This window comes from Corapipo altera, unplaced genomic scaffold (genome assembly GCF_003945725.1).
Source record: "Corapipo altera isolate COAL_440 unplaced genomic scaffold, ASM394572v1 80, whole genome shotgun sequence".
Lineage (NCBI taxonomy): Eukaryota > Metazoa > Chordata > Aves > Passeriformes > Pipridae > Corapipo > Corapipo altera.
Genome location: NW_020885025.1, coordinates 605,129 through 626,619, shown reverse-complemented (window position 1 = coordinate 626,619; position 21,491 = coordinate 605,129). Strand labels below are relative to the sequence as shown.

Sequence of the window (21,491 nt, the reverse complement as noted above, 5' to 3'; positions counted from 1 at the left end):
CACTAAGGACATCTTCAGGGAGTGTCTAGTGAGGTGGGTCCTTGAGCTAAAAACATTCTGCCTTCAGTTCAAACCAGATTAAGCCATGGGACAGAGACTCTGCAGGAAACCTTTGTGGCCTAACAAACTGCAGAGAATTTATGGCCAACAAGCACAGTCGCATCATTTGATCTGAATCCATGTGTGGTACAGGTAATTTGATTTCACCCAGTCTCTCCCAGGTGGAGCTCAGTAACTTCCATTTAAGACACCGAGAGCTAAAAAATCCTCCCATTCCTCTCCTAGCTCATCCCAGTCTCTGTCTGTAGCTGTCTCACTGCTCATCTGCACAAGTCAAGGTCCAGCCTCCAGTTCTTGCTTCTCGTTGTGCCTCTCCCTGATAGCAGCAATCCCTTTAGTTCAGCAATCCCCATGGGTTTCCATAACCTCCAAGTTCATGCCTTCTCCAGGTACGACCAGTGTTTGTTGCATCTGGATGCTGAACTTCGCATTTGACTACCAAAATCTATGTTGCTCCACTTTCCTTTTCATTTACATACAATTTCACCAAATAGCAGTTATTTATCTGCCACCATTTTTATATTTACTTCCAGACAACTAAGTAAAATTAAAATATAAGCATTATGCTGAGTCCTGAGGGAGACACAGCATTCACAGACCCAAGCACCAGTGTTTACAAATCAGACACAGGGCCATCAGGACATGAAATTATTTTCTTCTCCTGTGGTCTCAAACTTTGAACACAGGAAGAGGCTGCTCAAGAGAGAGCTGACACAACCCACAGCACTCACTTTCAGCCTGAGCCTCTTTTCCCTCACTCCACTGGTAACTACAGCCCTTTCCCCTTATTTCTGTGCTCTGGCACATTGTCCTGGAGAGAAGTGCAGGAGTTTGGCAACCAATCATAACTGGACCCCTAAGTCATAGACTCTTAGAATGGCCTGGGTTGGAAGGAAGGAACCTTCAAAATCATCCAGTTCCCAACCCCTGCCATGGGCAGGAACACCCTCCAGTACCCATCCAACCTGGCCTTGGACACTTCCAGGGATGGGCCAGCCACAGCTGCTCTGGGCAACCTGTGCCAGGGCCTCTCCACCCTCACAGGGAAGAATTTCTTCCTAATATTGAACCTAAACCTACTCTCTGTCAGTTTGAAGCCATTCTCCCTTTTCCTGGCACTCCAGGCCCTTGTAAATAGCCCCTCTCCATCTTTTTCATAGCTCCCTTCAGATACTGGAAAGGGCAATTAGGTCACCCCGGAGCCTTCTCTTCTCTAGGCTGAACAAACCCAATTCTCTCAGCCTTTCCTCACAGCAGACGTGCTCCAACCCTCTAATCAGTTTGGTGGCTTCCTTCAACCCAAATCCTCAGGGAGTAGTAATGGCTTTGGGTTAAGCTGTTTATCACTACTAACATCTTCAAGTGCAACATCGAGAAGGAGGAAGAATATCCTCTAAAACCTCTAAAAAGAAACACACTCTTTCATATGATTTATGAACTGAATTTGAACTGATCAGGGCATGACCTTTTTCAGGAAGGGGCATCCACTCTTAACCCAGAGCTGGAGGCTTTACAAGCGCTACCAATAAAGACTAGAGATGAAGAGTGATTTATTAGTCACCAACAACTTTCTCAGCATCTTTACAAGCTCCCGGAGATGGGTATCCAGCACCACGAGGAACATCCAGCCCCAACAGCCTGTGGTGCTGTACAGCAAAGTGCTGACAGCCAGAAGTCACAAGAGAACAGCGATCTTACAGCTGAATTTCCATAAACTATGTTCCCATTTAGTTTCAATCTCAGTTAAGCATTTCTCTGTGGGTGGGCTATAGGCTGGACTCTTGGAGCAGTACAGACACAGCTGCCTACAGGGGCTGGCGTGCCAAAATCTGCACCAGTCCCATTTCCAAAGGCAGGAATGGGGTGGGAGACAAGGAGAAAGTTTATTTCTTGCTGTGGGATGTGTGTGGTGGTGGTGGTAAGTAACAAAACTCAGCCGTTCAGCAGTTCAGATTGCTGCTGAAAAATGGGGTTTTCCCAGCAGGTCACAGATCAGGGGTTCCTCAGCTCCACCATGAGCTTCCCCCTTCCAGCTACAGCATCAGCTGTACCTCATGGTAGGTCACTACGACAACCAGTCACCTTTAGTCCACTTGTGCACACAGTATTTGCATTTGCAAACGAGAACCTTTGTGCTTTGTTCTGCATTGCTCCAAAAACTCAGAGGGAAACCATCTGGGAAACCAATTTCTTCTCCTTTGCAGAACCATCCATGTGAACTCTCTGGAAGAGCTGAGTTACACCATCACTGCTGTGCTTCCACTGCTGGAGAGAGACTATTTAGAAGAGCGTGTAGTGACAGGACAAGGGGGAATGGATTCAAACTGACAGAGATTGGGTAGACTGGATATTAGGGATAAATTCTGCCCTGTGAGGGTGTTGAGGCCCTGGCACAGGTTGCCCAGAGAAGCTGTGGTTGCCCCAGCCCTGGAAGTGTCCAAGGCCAGGTTGGACGGGGCTTGGAGCAACCTGGGCTAGTGGAAGGTGCCCCTGCCCATGGCAGGGGGTGGCACTGGATGAGCTTTAAGGTTCTTTGCTGCCCCCTTGATACCTTCCCTTTTCCTTGATCTGTTACCTAAATTCACATTTAAAGTAGATTTACTACGGAGATATAAAGAATTGAGAATACGCTTCAATGTTTTCTCTCCTTATCAGATTCAGATTTACAACAAAGTAAATATTGAAAATCCCAGTGGTTTACACCTATTAGTGATTCCAGAAGCAATCACCCCCTGGACATTAAAATGGAATTCCTAAATTAACAAAGATTAGCCCCTGAGAATTTGGGGCAATTTGAGGATAGCACAGGGTGGTAGAACATACTCTTCTGGGGAAGTGGGCAGCCTTCCCTTGAGACTCCCTCACCTGCCAAGTGAAAAACCAGTCAGAAATGAAGGGCTGATGGAGTCAATGGCTCCAGACTTCAAATCTGAGTCCTGGTTCCACGCCATATTCCCTCCCCGAGTTATCCCTGACCTTGCCTGCAGCTTCTCCCATCTTTAAAATGGGAATTACAAACCCTCCCACCTCCCTCCAGCCCATCTGTTTAGTTTGTAAGTTCTCCAGGGCAGAGGCTGGTTTTTATTTGTGTGTACAGCACCACATACAGCCAGGTCCTGCTCTTGGCCCCGGCTCCAGGCAGGACTGGAACACAAAGCAATGACGGTATCTTGATCAAACATGAGCAACTCGGATAAACAAGAGAAAAGCAGCTTGATATTTTTTTCCCCACTGTCTCTGCTTTCCGTGACTTGTTTATTCATCTCAAAGCCTCAGCAGACATCTAATCAAGCTGTTAAAGAGGTAGATTTGTGGTCAGTCGAGCACTTGGGGAGTTGTTAAACGTTCAAAACCAGTTCTCGTCAGCAAACAGCTTTTTTTTCCTTACTCACTGCATACTCACCATTTTCCTATTAAAATCGTGATACAACTTCTCTACTAAAAGGTCTCATTAAGTCTGGGTAGGGACACCTGCCTCTTTTAGGCCTATCTTGTTTGCACTTTCTGGGACGAATCCAAATCACGCCACAGACGACGCAACGATTTCAGCAGGCTTAAGAAAGAAGGAAAAATGTGATAGTTTCCAGATGAGTGTATTATACTAAATTTAATGTGCCTTGTGGTACTTATAATTTCCACTTTGCCCCCCTTCCATTTATGCAATTAGAAATCAAGCAGCAGGAAACTGTTCCTATTCCAACCTCAGTTGGGAATGGTATGGTCTCATTCCCACAGAGGGAAACAGGAGACTCGTCCTCACAAGATATTTTGCACAGCTTACATGGACAGGTTCAAAAATAGGCTTGGAATAATATATCTCTAATTAAATAAAGCAAAACAAATACAGACCCTTTATGTGGTAGTTATATGTGCATATACATATATATATACATACAACAACACAGACGACAACAAGCAAGGCAGCTGTGAAAAAACCCAAAAAATTAAGTTTTACCCCATTTAAGAAGCAATGACAAATTAAATTTCAACTTCTAAAATTGTGCAATTTTTCCACGGTCACTCTTGTTGACCTCACATTGATGAGTAAGAACATTTATTCTGATTATTCTCACTCTGGCAATAAAGGATGTGTAAAGGAATCAGTATCTACAATTGATTTCTCTGAGTTCCAGGGCCAGAAGAACCTCTTTGTCACAGGCCACAAGAGGTCAAAGTAAGAATTAACTCTGGGACGTCCTGTTTGAGCTGAAGCAGAGCATGTGAGGGCAGGACAACTCGTTACCAGGGACACTAAATAAAAACTGAACTCATCATCACAGCCCAAATGACACAGCATGAGCTGAAGCTTTTCCTGCATGTTGACAGTTGTTATATTCGGTTGCCACTGCTTTTGGTTCTCCTGGTTCTTGCCCAGGCTGCTGCTCTCTCCAGTGGATCCCACTGGCTTCCCAGATTGCAGCACACACACAGAGAACTCCATAAAAGCCCTTTCCAAACCACAGAGGAGCTATGGCTCCAAAGTACTTAGTTCAAATTAAAAATTTGGGCTGGATAAAATGATTCAAAACCAGCAAGAAAGAAAAGATATCCTGTTTTCAATGGGCTGTTTTGCCCTGACTGATGAATGCAGTCCAGCAAGGGAGGAGGTGGAAAAACAAGGACATGCTGGAGCAATGGTCCTGGATGGTATCATGCTCTGACAGTCCTAATGCTGCTCTGGCACTGCAGTGATTCTATTTCACAAGTCCTTTGCTCCGGGCGAGCTCCTCAGTGTCTGTTGACTCTGGGCACAGCTCAACATGTTTCCCCAGTTTGCAGGATCCACACAGCAGTGCTCAGGAGAGGTGGGAATGCAGGACTTGCTGCAGCACCCAGAGCAAAACTCAGTAAGATAAGGAGTTCTTCAAGCCCTCTGAACTGCCCCTCAGTTCATCCCCGTCCTTTTTTGCCGTGGTTTAAAAACCAAATATTGCACAACATGTTTTCCTTTGTGTACTCATCACTTTTCCATCTATCAGCACTCACGGTGAAGCAGAACAGGTTTTCAATAAAGCCAAGTTCCATGTCAGTCTATCCCATTCCCTTTCTATCTTGGGAGACATGCATTTATTCCGTGTGCTATATGAACATGCAGCAAATGTGGGACAAAGAAATGAGGTCCTGGAGAGTCGTTTTCATAGCTAGAAAAGTGTGCTGAGTAAAGAAGCAGCAAAGACAACCTCCTGAGTGAGGAGAACACCAGACAACATGCCAACAAGCCATCATGAGGACTGGGGTAAATGTAAAATAGAAGCAAAGCACTTGGACCAGTGACTTATCAAGGTAATAAAGAGCTTTAAATACTTGTGACCCACTCACAGACACCGAAACCTCTCTATTCTCCCAATGAAGAGGGGGGAAAAAAACAATCAGCCTCACAGGTAAGCTGAAAGCCAGACAGCATTAGCAGTTGCTTAATTCACCCACTATCTCAGGAAGTTTCAAACCTGGGTTGCTCCATGACCCAAAGCTACAAGAGACAGCACCGGCTTCCTGCATCAAACAGTTTGGATTTATCACTTTGGATTCCACCTCTTCTGAGACAACAAAAATCCAATTTTAAAGGGCAACTGTACAAACAGGACATAGGAATATTTATATTCCTCTCCACACACTGGCACAGGCAGCAGGGGTCTAGTGGGTGATTTATGAGGTGGGAATGCTTCTTTGAACTGGCTGTCAGATGGGGGCTGGCTCTTGGGAGTGGGGAGGAACAGACGATGGGGCTCTTTGCTGAAGAGCTCTCCTAGTGGCTTTGGCCCAGGTGGCCCCGATGCTGGGCACTCCAGATGAAGTTCTCTCCTTCCATTCTCTCTCTCTCTCTCACTCACAGACAAAGTCAACACATCAGAGAAGGCCATTTCTCCTTTATTTATTTCCCAGAAGAGCTCTCCCTTGCACTTTTCAGACACTATACAAAACAAGCAACAGAACTTTGTTTCATATACAGAAACAGTTTGTTGGAGTATAAAGAGTTACTGGTGATCGTTACTGAAGAATATGTTGGCTTATTCCAGGGGCACTTCAGTATTCCTGAGGAATAATCATTGACTTCTCCTTCCTTCCCACTGGGATAGTCTCAGCCGTTAGTCACTGTTCCTGTAAAGCAAGAAGGTTTATATTATTAAAAAGTCATTTGGTTTCCTTACACTGAAGGTGCTGCAGGATGTAAAGCAAGTCATGGAGCTTTGTGACATTTCCAGGGGGTACAGGAACATTTTTATCCTTTGCTAGAGCAAGAAGTTGTGTATGGAGAAATGAAGCAGCTATTTTCATGCATAACCCTCCATTCTGATAAATTGGGCACTTCAAAAAACCCCAATGTTATTGGTCAAGTTAACTGTTCACAGGCTGAAGAGAAATCAGACAAATAAAAGCCACAAAAGGCAGGTGGGAAGGCCGAAGTTGCCTTCTTGTATTCCTGCACATCAGTATAATCCACACTGCTAGCACAGTACAGGGTTATGGGGTCTGGGTGATAATACAGGCTAAATAACATGAAAAATATCATCTTTTCCACTTTGCAAGGAATCTAGGCTGTGTAATTCACAGCCATAGCCATGAAATAATTGCTAGATGTTGGCTTTAAATTCAGCTGAAGTCACAGCAAAATCCATTTGATCAAATTACTTAAAAAGCTCTCAGAATCTTACGACCACAAATTAGAACTTTTCTGCATTTTAAACACTCTTGGTCTGGATGAATGGCTCCTGCATTGGCATTATAGTGTTTCATGATCAAATTTCTAACCCAAAGGATGGGCAGTGTGATGGTCCAAGTTACAGCCAGAACAGCTGCAACATCACACTGTCATCTCCTGATTATTCGGTGTTGTGAATGTTCTCTGTTCTTTTAAGAACTTGATCCCGAATAATCAAGAATCCCAACTGGATAAAACCCTGAATAACCTCACAGCTGACCCCCATGACCTCCTTGAAGTCCTTTCCAACTCAAGTTATCCTGTGATTCTGTGAACTTGACAGGCTCAGAAAACTAGAAATAATTTTGTCCAAGTTAATCCGTGTTACATTTCTCTCTAATAAAGTTGATTTTCTTGCAGAATCTCTCGATTTGACAGGTTAACATTTGAACAGAACTCAGTTGTGTAAGGAAGTCCTACAGAGTTTAGCTACAACAAATTTTCTAGAAAAAAAAACAGATGAGTGATAATGCAACAATGTTTTCCATGTTCCTAACCAAGAGGAATGAAATAATCTGGTTGCAATAACCCTAGAGCCATTAACCATGACACAACATTTCAGAGGGAATTAATGACATTAACCATTACATGGCTTCATCCACATTTTCCCTCTCTCAGCAGCCTCAAGTTCTTTGTGCCAAAGACAGTGTACTGGGAACTACGTGTCTAGTCTTGTGCCATGCAGGCAGCTGGGTGTCTTCTGGGAAGTGCCCTTTCAGTTATTTCATGTTTCCAAGGATCACCCTTGCTCCAGAACACAGATTTGTCCTTAATTCCAACAAAATCCCTTACTAGGCTGACCTGACACTCAGTTTTCTGCTGCCCAACATCCCTAGTAAGGAGCATCCTTGAATGAATAATGCTCTCTCAGAACATGTGAACAGGGCATCTATCACTCGTGAAGTCATAGACAGGCCATTCCAGCTTCTTTCTGGAGACATAAATTGAAGGAATACACTCAGGATGATGTGGAAAGCTAACACATCCTAATGTTAACAAATCTGGCCAAAAGAATCATGCACAGATTTTTCATTCTGGGCAGCAGCTGGCAGTGCTAATCAGCTGCATCCAAGTCACAGTTTCTCTACATTGCTCTCTAAAATATTTTATTCCCAGGAAGTTGTTCGAGAATCTTGCTATTGTTTCCTTTTAGCAGGCAGTTGGAGGAAACATTTGTAAGCAGGTTTGTCAGGTAGGGCTGCAGAAGGCTGGCAAAAGCTCATCTGCCAGTAAATTCAAGGAGGACCGAGTTCAACTTACAGCTCTAGATGAATCAGGAAATGCCTAAAAACACCTTCAGGCCTCGTCATCAGGCAGAGGAATAATATGGGAGCAATTTTTGCACTCTGTGTACTCCATGAAAAGCTTCTGGCAGAACATTTTACCTCAGTACTTTCTGAAGTGCTAAAGTAACTACAAATATATCCTGGTGGATGCCTCTCCACTGGTATCACTGAGATGCTTTAAGCAGTCCATGGCTTTGTGGATCCAAAATGTGCACACACACCTTTTCTGTGTTCCAGATACTACAATAATAAATTACCATGAGAACAGCCCCAACTTTTACATGTGAAGAAATTAAAAAAATATTAATGGAGTCAGTTTGTGGACTTGGTGCACTGCAGCCAGTTTGTGAGTTCAAAAATGGATCCTGCTAATTAATCTATTTTAAAATATTTTATCTCAGCATGGTCAGCAATAAGACTGAATTCATTGAAATGATCTTCAAAACTCTTTAAAGTGTATGGGTTTTTTAAGACTAGTTACTATACTACAATCCAGCCAAACAAGCCACAAAACTTACAAGTGATCAGTGTTTTCATGTTGAAATAACCGCAAAAACCCCACTGGAGATCAAAGATCTGCTTCCACAGACAAATCTACCTGACATGCCTTTAAGTTTCTTCCCAGCTCATCTCTGAAGTCTGAAGAATCTTACTATTAGTTTAGTTTTTCTGACATGTATTTTTATTATAAACATTTTCAGGTTGTGGCAAAACCCACCTGCAGGATCTGTTAAACTAATTCCGTGTATTCAGTCTAATTAAGTTTATGCTTAAACACACTGGTTATTAAAAATTTCTGAAGAGTTGGGGAACTACTCCTGCTCTGGCAACACGAGTTTCTTCTTACTAGTACTCCTTTGGGAAAGGCAGAGGAATATCCTCATAAATGGTGTCTACCTTACAAATAATTACCAACCAACACAAACCAGCACTGGTACTTACTTTTACAAATTTACCATGGAGAAGATATGGAGACTGGAAGTCGTGTTGACAATTGGAATAAGCCATTCCTAACCCCATCCCTGACCCAAAAGCAATAGGCCATGTCTTTCCTGTGGGGGAGAACAGAGAGGGCAAGCAGAGAGGGCAAATCAAAGTCAAGGAAAGCTGTTTGTTATATATTGTTATACAAGCACTAAGAAAGACTAAGTTACTAGAAGATACATATTATGCACTTTTGTTCTACGAGTCAAGACTCAGCTACAAACCAGGGCACTGGAGAAGAAGAAGAGTATCCATAAGACATCACATCTGGAATTTAACAGAGAGCAAGCTCTGAATCCAATGTATTACTGAAAATCATTCCGTTACCAAAGCATAACTAAAGAACTAAGATCAGTTTTAAAACCCTGGAAAGACTGGCATAAACTGATGTCTAGACACATGGCTCCGGCAATTTGGCTCAGGGTCTCCTGCAGTTCCAGGATTCGAGCTGAGCACAGGAGGAGCTCGGAGAGGTGCCATGGGTAACCTTGTTACACAACAGCTGAAAGTTTGGGGAACTCCATTTCAACAGAAAAGACAGGGCAAATAATAGAGGAATTGGTCTAGCATGCTGATTAAGTTTTATACACCTCTAAGACTTCTTGGTTTTAAAATATACCTACAACAGATGGAAACTGGGAAACCAGGCATCAGGATCACTGCAGTACTTACTTTTGAAGAAAATGACTGAGAAAACAATTCCTAATCCAAATCCAGCACCTGCAACAAGAAATGCAGTCAGTGAGTGAGGATTAATATAATACAGAATAATGGAAAATTATTTCATTCTTTACAGCAATTCTTTGTTCCAACTCAGGAGTATCAGACTATGAATATCTGACGATGTGTAATTTCAGCACACCGAACTGTTCTTAAATAGCAATTCTGAAAAAAAACAATTCTTATTTTTTAAGTAACTGTAAGCAGCTGATTCAGATTAGAATCCCAACATACACAATAAGTACATTATCAGAAAGATTTGGGAAATAAACCAGACTCTCATCCCAGGGAAAGTTCCTAAGTTTCTGTCACCATCTACAACATGGAATTAAGATTTATTTGGTTCATTGTCAGCAAATGAGAAACACTTAAATGAAAACTTATTGTGTCCTTGAGCTTTAGATTTTGCAGATGAATATCTCAGTGTATTTCATTTATCTCACTACTTTAACTGCTTCAATATGTGTCCTGAGGGCAGCAGAACTTTAAAGCTTTGTGTTATTCTATCCCTTACAAAGAAAGCTCCAGGCTGCTTATCTTTCACATCCACAACATTCATTATGGAGCATATTTAAACACATTAGGAATGAATGACTTTTCACATCCTTAATACTATATATAGAAATAACTGCAGCAGTTGAAAAAAAAACGTATCCAGAATCATTAAAACACTCAGCATATTTAAAAATAATTTTTGCTTTCCTTGGAAGGTGAGCTTAGGATTTTCTGCAAGAAGTCAGGCAAGTCTGCAAAACTCCTCTCAAGACCCAATAAATGTAACAGTGAAAACTTGCAGCTGAGTGGGCAAACTCTACCTTTAATTTTATGCACTAAAGACAAGAATTTTAGATAAGGCATGGAAATACAGAAGTTTAAAAAAGGAAAAAAAAAATCAGTCATGCATATGCTTGTTAAAAAAAAATAACCAATAGTTTCAGGTTTATTTTGCAGCAAACACATCCTGTTATGGGTTTCAATTCTCTCCTTGCAATACAAGAAATGTAATTTAAGTGTAACAAGTTTATTAATTAAAATACATCCCTTTTTTTATATTCCTAAAAGCATGTGATCCTTACTTAAGATCCTGTTGGACACATTACTTGAGTCCAGAAAAATACCAAGAAATCCTGTACCCTCTTGGCATATAGGATGAGGCTTCTTTCTTTTAAGTTTTCTTTTGCTCTTCAAACCTTTCTCCTTGCAAAAAGTATATTAATGGTAGTTTCTACTGGGGAACAGTTTACTCAAACAATACTTAATACATCATTGTACATTAGGATGCACCACATAGTACATTAACTAACCATTCCACGGTTTTTTATTGATTATGAAACCTTGAATATTAGAACAGAGGTGACCCAAACATGATCTGAATAAACCTCCTTATGTGCACTCTCATTAGCACTTTATTATCTGTACTTACTGAGAGCTGGAAATAAGAGTTGATTTGAAATCTCTTCATTTTACTCCAGATTTCAGTTGTGCCAGAGGTAACTACTTTACCAGGTCATTCCAGCTTCAGGGTAGCCTCACAAAACATGCAGTGCAGGAAGAGCTTTGACCGCCCGCCAAGTGCTCCTGACATAACTCCCCCAGACATTTTCGAGCCCAAGCACTTCGCACAAGGTCAGGTTTTCACTCTAATCATTTGCACAGCTAAGGGAAAGTCTCGGAGCCTCGGATGTCCGTTCAGAGCTCCAGGGTTTTTCTGCATTTCAGACAGTAAGAGATTCACTCCTTGGAGCACCTCCCACAAACGCGTCTCACTGCCCGGGGTTCGTACAGAGCCTGGCAAAGCCATTAGGCATTCCTGGACCCGTGGCTCCCCATGCTGATTCCCCCTCTCCAGCACAGCCTTCCTTTGGTACCTTTGCTACAGCCCGCTGGTGCTGGCTCTCCCAGAGTGTTTATGCCATTAAGGATAATTACTATCTCCTAGAATCCATTCAAGGGACGCGTGTTTGGTCCTCTGACCACCTCCTCTGCCAGCCTGTTCCTACAATCCAGGTCGTGCTGCCGGTTTGGTTTGGGCTGTTGTACTTTAGGGTTGAGAAGGACTTTCTGGAGGGAATTCTTTCTGCTCAGTCAGCACCAGGTGTTTGAGTTGCCCCAGTTCAGCAGGGCTGCCCCAAGGGAGAGATGCCAGTCCTAGGCTTCCTGTCCCCGGGAAGATCCCCTCTGCTGACCCAAACAGTTGAGCCAATGGATGAGAATTTATGCACGGGATGACAAATCCTGCATCATCTGCATGCACAGCCTGGGCAGTTTCTAATGTCACCACATTTTCCACCAGTCAAACCCAAATTCTTCTCACTAGCCTCGTGGTGAACTGTTCACATTTTTGTCTCAAGACAACCCTGCACTAAGGAAGCAACAGTAATTAACAGTTTCTTTCCATCTACTTCCAGAAATCATTCATTATCTCATTTTCTCTTCACCTCCTTCAGATGCTCTCTCACATTACAAGCCCTCAGTGACGGCAGATGCCATCAATGCTGCTTCCTGTCGGCCATGGGGGAAGCTACAGGATATGCTTAAAAGGTGAAAAATTTATTTCTGTCAACTGCAATTCAGCCTAAGCCCAAAACAAAAACTAGGCCTTGCCCCACGCCAACACCACTGTTAAGCAGATGTGGTCCAGCATGACTGACTTTAGAAGACTCTGTTTTTCCTAAGAAAGCTTTTTTCTGAAGCAGCTAATTTGAAGGGAATATTCTTTTTCATGAAAACGCAATTTTTGTGCAATTTTAGAGGCCATGACTGCACCCTGTTCCAGTGGGAAGGGGAGCACAGTGACAATTAGTACAAAAAGATGATGGTAAGATAGCTAAGGCCTTGCTTTAAATAATGACAATGCTACAGAGAAGTGAAGGAAATCTGACAGCTAATGGGTTTTGGTTTTCTGTACAAGAAGGCAACTTGAGAAACAGAGCAAAAAAAAAAAAAAATGTACCTTAGCTTTCCTCATCTCAAAGGTAGTTGAGTTCACTCCTCTCCTACTGAGGCACAGTAGGACACTGTGCAGGTAACTGTTCTAATCACCATGCCCTGCCAACACCAAATTTGCCCCCTCACATCGACCAGTGCACATACAGCATTTGCTCTCTTCTACTTGGTTTTAACATTTAAAAATTGGTTTTAACTTAAACCCAGACCCTTCAGCTACATTGAATTCCTTAGCCCATCTGGTTAAGAACCTCTTTCTGCAGATAGTTTGTCACTCATCTTCATTCCACTAGAAAGTATTTGTGGTTATGTGGTCATTTCCTGTGTCTCCAGGACCACGGGGGAGCAAAACCATCTTGCCTCGGGAGCAAAGTAATGCATTTCACTTTAATTCTATATAAAGTTACACCAGAGATAAACAAAGGCCGAGCTGTGGATGAGTTTTACAGGTTTAAGTTCTCACATGCTCAATTACCTTTTAAAGAGGCAACATGTTGCTTCAAAGGGCCTCCCACCTGACCAGGGGACACTCCAGCTGTTCCTCCTAAAGACCAGCACCTCTAGGCCAGGCTTTAACTTCATAACAATAAAACATGAAAGGTTTATTTTACAATGAAAACAAACGAACATGGAAAAGCAAAGGGCTTGATTTTTTTTCCTCTCCCTTTCTTGCATGACAGACTCTTTGGAGGAAAATGCCACAGGAAGCAGTACAATGCATTTTTCACCTTCTCTGACAGTTTAAAATGTTTAACTAGAAAAACAGTCTCTTCCACCCCACATCTGTCACTTCAGCCTAAACTCATTTACAGTGTCAACAGGGGACAGGACAGTTCTGTGGACATCGCATTCCCACTCCTTGGGACACGTCCTGGTCGCACGGACCGGCACAGCCACACGGAATTGGGATTAGGCACCAAGCCCAGTCTCCAAAACTTTCTCATTTAACTTGTTTTCTGGCTCTTACACCTTCCAAGAAAAACGTCCCGGTACTTCAAATCAACCTCGCACACAGAGGAGAGCACGTGCCATATACCCAATAGGACATCATAAAAGTGTCTGAGAGAAATACAAATCTTCAGGATGGGCTCCTGCCCCACAAGAACATCTGGGAAAAGCTGTTTCTATAAATTTAATCAACAGTCCCTCCAAGAACAATTCTACACACTTCTCTCCTAGGCTACCCAAGTAGCTCTGGGCTGAGGCAGCTTTAAGACAGCCACACCTACATGGACGATGCTTGAAACTTAAAATAGAAGGATTAAAAATACACTCCTTGACATCTGGCAGATGTGTTGCTACTACTATAGCAGCTGGAAGGTTTTCAATTACTTAATCTGACAAAAAGAAAACTATTATTTGCCTTTGCCATTCCTCACACACAAAGACAAAACCCGAGAGCTTCAGCCTTCAATCCTACTTTGACAAGATCCATAGAAAAGTGCTTTGCAAAACTAGGGAAGAACATACACCAGGGCCTTCACTTAGCACCAGTTAGAAATACGAGGCCATGAAATCACTTATTTATGGAGAGCATAAATTTTAAGCAGACTCTTAGCAAGGTCTTAGTGGCAGGAATTGGATTTTCTTCAAACACCAGCTCTGAAGCTTTCATTCCCACCTCCCCTGTGGTGTGGATTGTTTATGTAGCAGACAGAAAAATGAGCAAGGACAGTGGAAGAAAATATGGTGAAATTATATCCCAAGTTCTTGACAAAGAAGAAGAAAAAAGCATGGTTTGTTTTCTTCTAGCATGTAACTGTAGTAACACAGAATATTTAGAATAACAGAATATTAGTATCCAAATATCATTATAATAAAAAATCCTGACATTCTTTCAGGGGGATGGTTTCACCTTTAAGCACTTGTGCAGGTCAAACACTGCCTGAAGGCAAACCTTGGATAAACATCAGCACTTCTGCAGAGGGACAGGCAAGAAGTGCCTGTGATCTACCAAGGAATCACAGCAATAACCTTGGAGTGGACCAGAAACTTTTCATCCTCACAGTGATGGATGAGCTGTGAGACCTGAGGGCACAAACATTTCCTCCCTCTTTTAAAATGGGAAGGGGAAAGGAGCGGAAGCTGCTCATTGAGAAGACAATGCAACTTTACTGTGAGGGTGGGGAGGCCCTGGCACAGGTTGCCCAGAGAAGCTGTGGCTGCCCCAGCCCTGGAAGTGTTCAAGGCCAGCTTGGATGAGGCTTGGAGCAACCTGGGATAGTGGAAGGTGTCCCTGCCCATGGCATGTTCATCTAATCGAACAAGATGAGCTTTAAGGTCCCTTCCAACCCAAAACATTCCATGGTTCTACAATCAATATTGCAGCAAGCTTTTAGACAAATCAGGGCTGCACTCCGTTTAGAAGCACATATGTGAGAAATCAGCAAGACACTCATAATACAGAAAATACACCTCTGACAGGAAACTTTACCTTCCCTTACTATAATAAAATATTCTGCTAATGACAACAATAGCATTGGTAAAAAGAAAAGTTTAGCAGCAGTAAACACATCCACATTTAGGGCTTTTGCAGTCTATGAGGGTTGGAAACGATGGTGCTTCACACCCATCCAACACAGCCTGGCCAGTACTGACGTCTGCTGGCCCAGCTCAGAAACAGAGGCAGTTTAGAGCAACAAGAGTTTGGGGGCATCTCACTGGCAGGAATGATGAGGAAAGGAGCCTGATCCTTCTCAAACCCCTCGCTACTCATTTATTATCAAGGATGTGCCAGCATCCTTGATAAAATTCCTGAAAGGATTTTCTCAGAGTACTGTTTCTGATATAACAAGGAACAAAGAGTTGTTCCCACCTACTGCTGTGACTTCTCGAGGACCAAATAAGAGGTGTAAGATGTCACTTGGCTCCAGCCTCTTTCCTCTGAGTGGTGTCACTGTGTGCCAACTCCCAAAAAAGGCACAGCTGGCACCTCACCAACGCACTAATGCAGGGGACCAGGAAGTCAGAGCACTCTGGATTCATTTCCAGTGGAGCAGAGCTTAGGAGGTCTGGGGTTTGCAAACACTGCACGAGCAGATGGATGTCACAGCTTTTTCCTCATGTTTTCTTGCACCAAAGGACACCAAGAGCAGGCTGGAAGAGTCAGGGAGCTGGTCAGGCACTCCTAGGCAGGGCACAGCTCCCTGACTAACTGGGGTGGGCAGCCAAGAGGAACAGCAGGGCACAATGCAGTTAGGAGGAGACCCGGATTCCTGAAGTTTTTCCTAGCTTTTTTCTTCCAACAGAAGATAACAGCCCCATAATTTATGGGTGGTCATTGTATTCAGAACTCTGCTAACATCAGAACTAAATACTGCTGTTAGATTTTTGACTAAAAGCCTATTCTTGGAACTGCATTCATCCACCTCTTCCAAAGAAAACATCTTTTGTTGTCTGTGCTGCCTCCCTGCATAGCCTGAGCCATGAGCAGTTAATATTTACACTACTTGGTCTGCAGGACACAACAAGTAGAGTTGGATCTTATGTAGGACAAAGGAAAAGAAGTTGGGGTTACAAACAAAGCTCACACAACAATGCAGTTGTGTGCTCACATAATATCCATGTTCTCCACTACTAAAAACAAAACACCAAAGGAAGAACAAGCCTTTTGACCCAGTAGCTAAGACTGGATGGTCACATGACAATTGCCAAGCAAAAAAACACTTCAAAACAGGAATGTCAGGATTTTTGTATATTTAGATGAAGTCTAATCCAGTTTTCAGAAAGTATAATCAAGTTTTATCATTATATAGACTGACTTTATCCTATTCATAACCATGTGAAGGATTATTTAAAAACACTGACATTGCAATTCATACAATGATTCTTTCTGAAACATCCAATCTGTGGAATGACTCAAACAATACAATTTCACCCTTGCCATTAACAGAACAGCTATTCAAGCAGGCCAGATGATGCAAGCCAGAAAAAATCATGTTAACAGTTGCAGGAGAATTCAAAGTGCCCTTTTCTCTTAAAAAAAAAAATCCCTATTAAATGGAAATTAGAAGCGTTTTATTTGCAGATGTCAAAACAGAGGATTAGAGGAAAATGAACATCGCTACAACTGGGTTATTTACAAGCTTCCAGGCTGCATTTTGGTCAGTCACAGACATACATCAAAACATTTCTCTCCTGAAGAAAAAAAAAAAAAAAAAAAAAAAAGAACTTCAACACAGCAACTTCACACAAAGAGGTCAAGAAACAAACAGTTTTCCTAGGATTACCTTTCAGTAACAGCGAAATTACAGTGCTCAACTCATTTAAAACTACAACAGCTTCAAAACAAACCAAGACATGCAGGCACACAAACCTCCCTCCCTACTGCTCATACTCTTTATTGCCTCTCTGGAAACACTTTATAATAATAATTTGTCCAAAATTACAGCCTCACAGCAAAAAACAGCTGTCAGTCTTTTGTGAGTAACTGTCTTTCCAAATAAACAGACGTGAACTATCAATCAGTCAAACAAAAAACCCGACCCTTTGAACAGGGTTTGGAGCCTGCAGGATGGAGGAAGAGCACAACACTACCTACTTCACCGTCCCTCCTCTGCACAGCTCTACTGATGAGAAGGAAAAAATGGCTGTGAAGCCCGGGGCAGATACAGGAGTTTAGAAAGGTCTGCAGGCTGGGAAGAAAAAGAAAGTCACTGCAGTTTGATTCTCCTTCCCCACACATGAACAAACAACTTTTCTGTAAAAAAGTAACACATAGCTTTTCTATGTGAAAAAAGTCAGTATCAGGATGAAAGAGGGAACAGAAAGTTAAATTATTTAAATGACTGCGCGGGTGAAAAGACTTAGGAATAGCGCAAAGCCACAGCCAGCACGACCTCGATCACCCATCGGAAACCTCCTGGTCAGCCAAGAAAGCACAACCCAGCCCCTTTACACACACACTGCTCACAGCTACATTTGGAATGGAAGGGGAACAAAACCACCAAGACCCATCCCCATCGTGACCAAAACAAATAAATATCAGTCCTAACAAAAAGGAGGTGAGCACCTAAACTCCATTTAACAATAGCTCAATGTTTTGTGCAGGCATAAAGACGCTTACTTACTCTTTGAAATGAAATACTGCCTTAACAATGCCTGATAGCATTCTCTGTTTGGAACTAACAGAAAAAAGTTCACACCAAATTACAAGACACACACAGGTAGCGACTAAGAGCTCAAAAACATAATGCAGCATTTCAAAGGATGGAACACAAGATAAATATTTATTTTGGACGTTTTAGGGGCAGGAGATCAAGTTTTTTCCAGAAGCTCCATCTCCAACTAAAACAGTGCAGCACAACTACAAACACAGCTAACTACAAACACCGGCATAGTGGGAATCCTGAAGGACTAATATTTAAAAGCAGATTATTGCTAATAAAGCCAGCCCAAGAGCTCTACATCCCTCTCTTCTGTTTCCCATGTCCCTCTAGCCCTCAAACTAAATCACAGGAGTTATCTGTCCAGAGTTCTCATGGACTCTGGGAAGTGTCCCACATGCAAGACTTCAGAAATTCAGTGCTTCCGTTTATTTAGAGAGTTTGGAATGGGAAAACACACAGCTAATCACAATGTTTGTTTTTCCCCAGCCACTGGCTGGAAAGATCTCCCCGGCTGTAGCACTCAGGATGTAAAGGAGCATTTGGGAAGGAAACCGTGGCCACAAAAAGGAAAACTGACAAAAAAGTACAAAGTTTACCAAATCTCATATCCCAGGTAACAACTAACTAAATTCTCAAGTAAAAAAGTTTATTTTTTTCTTTCCAGTAAAACAACCTCCCTTGACAGTTTATTGGAAACTCCAGCAAACTTTGCAGTAATATTACAAAACCAATCACCACAACCACGCAAGGTTTTAATGTCCCTGCAGAGCAAACAATCATTCCAACTGGGATAGCCTGGGAAAATCTATGTTGTCAGCACACAGCTTGGGCAACGACTCACTTCACATTTAAAGGCCATCATCATCTTCAGTCACAAACTACTGGAGTATGAAGCAATTTCGGGGTTGCTCTGACTTCCCAAGTTCATCCCAAGTCATTTGCTGGTAATACCAAGGAGGAGGTTGTCAGCACAGATGTTTCACTTACTGATCAATTGTAAAAGCACACAAACCAGAAAAATGCTCTCGCTCACAAAGAGTGTCCCAGCCCATCACAGTGGGTTTGGTAATAAATTAAAGAGCTGCTAATCACAATGCATGTCACAGTGCACGTGACCTTTTTAGGCAATCTAATGAAAAACACGAATCTTTACTCAATGCCACTGTGAAGCCAACACTGGGAATCAATCCTTGGCCTAGAGCACTCAAGCACGAGGCACAGTATATTCCCTTTCTTCTGCTGCCATTTTAGGATGGAAGAAAACACCAAATTAAATAGCAAGGCCTGCTGAAGGCACTGGCTGCATCAAGTGCAGGTGACACCAATCTGGGTGGTGCAGACACACCTGAAGGACAGGGCCATCCAAGAGGACCTGAACGAGCTCAAGCAGTGGCCCACGGGAATCTCATGAGGTTCAACAAGAACAAGTGCTGGTCCTGCACCTGGGCTGGGGAACGACAGGATGGAGAACAGCTCTGGGAGAAGGACTTGGGGGTGCTGGTGGGTGAGAGGCTGGACATGCCCTGGATGTGTCCTGGGCTGATCCCCCAGTGTGGGCAGCAGGGGAGGCTGATCCCCCTGTGCCCCTCTGCCCCCTCAGGTAGGACCCCCCTGCAGAGCTGCCTCCAGCCCTGGGGGCCCAGCACAGGAAGGACGTGGAGCTGCTGGAGCCAGTCCAGAGGAGGCACCAAGAGGATCAGAGGGATGGAGCAGCATTGCTGGGAGGAAAGGGTGAGAGAACTGGGATTCTTCAGCCTGGAGAAGAGAAGGTTCCAGGGTGACCTAATTGTGGCCTCCCAGTATCTGAAGGAGCCGACAGGTAAGGTGGAGAGAGACTTTTTACAAGGGCCTGAAGTGACAGAACAAGGGGGAATGGCTTCAAACTGATAAGAGAGTAGGTTTAGATTGGATACTAGGGATAAATTCTGCCCTGTGAGGGTGGTGAGGCCCTGGCACAGGCTGCCCAGAGAACCTGTGGCTGCCCCGTCCCTGGAAGTGCCCAAGGCCAGGTTGGACGGGGCTTGGAACAACCTGGGCTAGTGGAAGGTGTCCCTGCCCATGGCAGGGGGTGGCACTGGATGAGCTTTAAGGTCCCTTCCAACCCAAACCAGTCTGGAATTCTGTGAAGTCAACCCTATATTCACTTCTTTCAGCCTCCAGGAGAGAGGATGTACAGGATTCCTACATGTACAGCTGCAGCCTGGAACAAGCTCCTGTTTATAATCTGGCATATTTAATATTTTATGATAAAGCAACCAATGCTATGGAAATATAAACATATCTGAATATGTTTGTCAGACAAACCTGAATAGAATTTCATAAGGAAAAACACTGCTCTGGAGCACTTGACACTTTCCAAAGGTCTGTTATAAACAATGGGAGTTTCAGTTTACTTAAAATTATTAAATATCTTTTCTAATGGAAAAGTATTAGGCAACTAAAACCCCCGAGTTCCTCATCAGCTTTCAAGCACAAGACCACTAGAACAAGAAGTAATAAACATTCACATTTCCCAGATATTACTTATGGTTGTAAAAGAGACATCTGCACCAACATGGAATTAATACCTTGTGTGTCAGACGCTGCACTTCTTGCTCTATACGTTGAATTAAGGATTTGGGTTTGTAAACACATTTTGTGAAGGCAGAAGCTCTGACTAGTGCCACTTGGCAGCCAGTCACAGGGTGAGCACCGAGCTCGCAGTCACCATCATTGGTAAAACTCGCAGGACTCAGTGAAACCTTACAAATGTTTTGTTGCAGACCTGAAGCGCTTCAGGCGTGTGCACAGCCCGAACTTTAAGGACAAATAAAACCGGAAAAAAACAACAGAACTGGTCCCCTACTTAAAGAAAAGGCAGAACTGCAGTCCCACGGCTGGGACATGGACAGAGCTTCTCAATGTCACAGTCCACACACTGTACCCAGTAACACGTGCCAGAGCTCTCCGCATGTCACGCTGCCTATTGCTTTTAATAAGCACAGCCTCCCTGGTGCACTGAGTGATGTGAACAGCTCTGCACGGATGGAGCTCAAACCCACGGCCGCAGCGGAGCCGAAGGCAGGCAAGGTCGCGCTGCACGGCAGGACCAGCTGTGCCTGCCCGGGGCTCATTCATTCCGGGCGGGACCGTCCCACATTCCGCACGGAAACCTCTCCTCTTCAACTCAGTGAGTACTCAGAGGTCGAGCACGCCCGGGTTGCGCTAAGGCGGGAGCGGGCCCGCCGGGGGTCCGAGTCCGCGGCCAAGGTCACCTTGCCGGGCCCGGGGTCCCCGGCTCTGCCCGACCGCGGGGGAAGCGCTGAGGGCGGATGCTCCGCGCTCCCCGCGTCCCGTCCGGGGCCACAGCCACCCTGAGGCGAGCCCGGGCCGCCGGAGGGCATCGGGCCCCGCGCCGCGGGGACGCGCGGGGGGCCGCTCCCGCAGCTTCGGAGCGCCCGGGCGGCCGTCGCCGCTCTTCTCCGCGCCGTCTCGCCCCGCCGAGCCCGCGCCGCCCTTACCCAGCTTCACGGCCGAGTCCGCCACACACCGGTCCCACTTCCTGCCCAGGTCGCCCTCCGACGCCATCTTGCCCGTCCCCTCGCCTCCTCCCCCGCGCGACTCTCGCGAGACCCGAGGCACCGCCGCTTGCTGGCGGAGGTGGATCTCGCGAGAGTTCCCGCCGCCGTTGCCATGGTTACCGGCGGG

The 21,491-nt window shown here is 44.1% G+C and overlaps 1 protein-coding gene across 1 annotated transcript; it reads right to left on the bottom strand.

Moving 5' to 3' along the window:
- Positions 1–5,911: 5,911 nt before the first annotated feature.
- Positions 5,912–21,431, bottom strand: MICOS10 (mitochondrial contact site and cristae organizing system subunit 10). Its single transcript, XM_027668061.1, has 4 exons — positions 21,305–21,431; positions 9,703–9,750; positions 8,989–9,098; positions 5,912–6,159 (listed from the first exon to the last, which is right to left on the bottom strand). Exons 1-4 carry the CDS (start codon positions 21,369–21,371, stop codon positions 6,151–6,153), a joined length of 234 nt encoding a protein of 77 aa, XP_027523862.1. The 5' UTR covers positions 21,372–21,431; the 3' UTR covers positions 5,912–6,150.
- Positions 21,432–21,491: the final 60 nt, after the last annotated feature.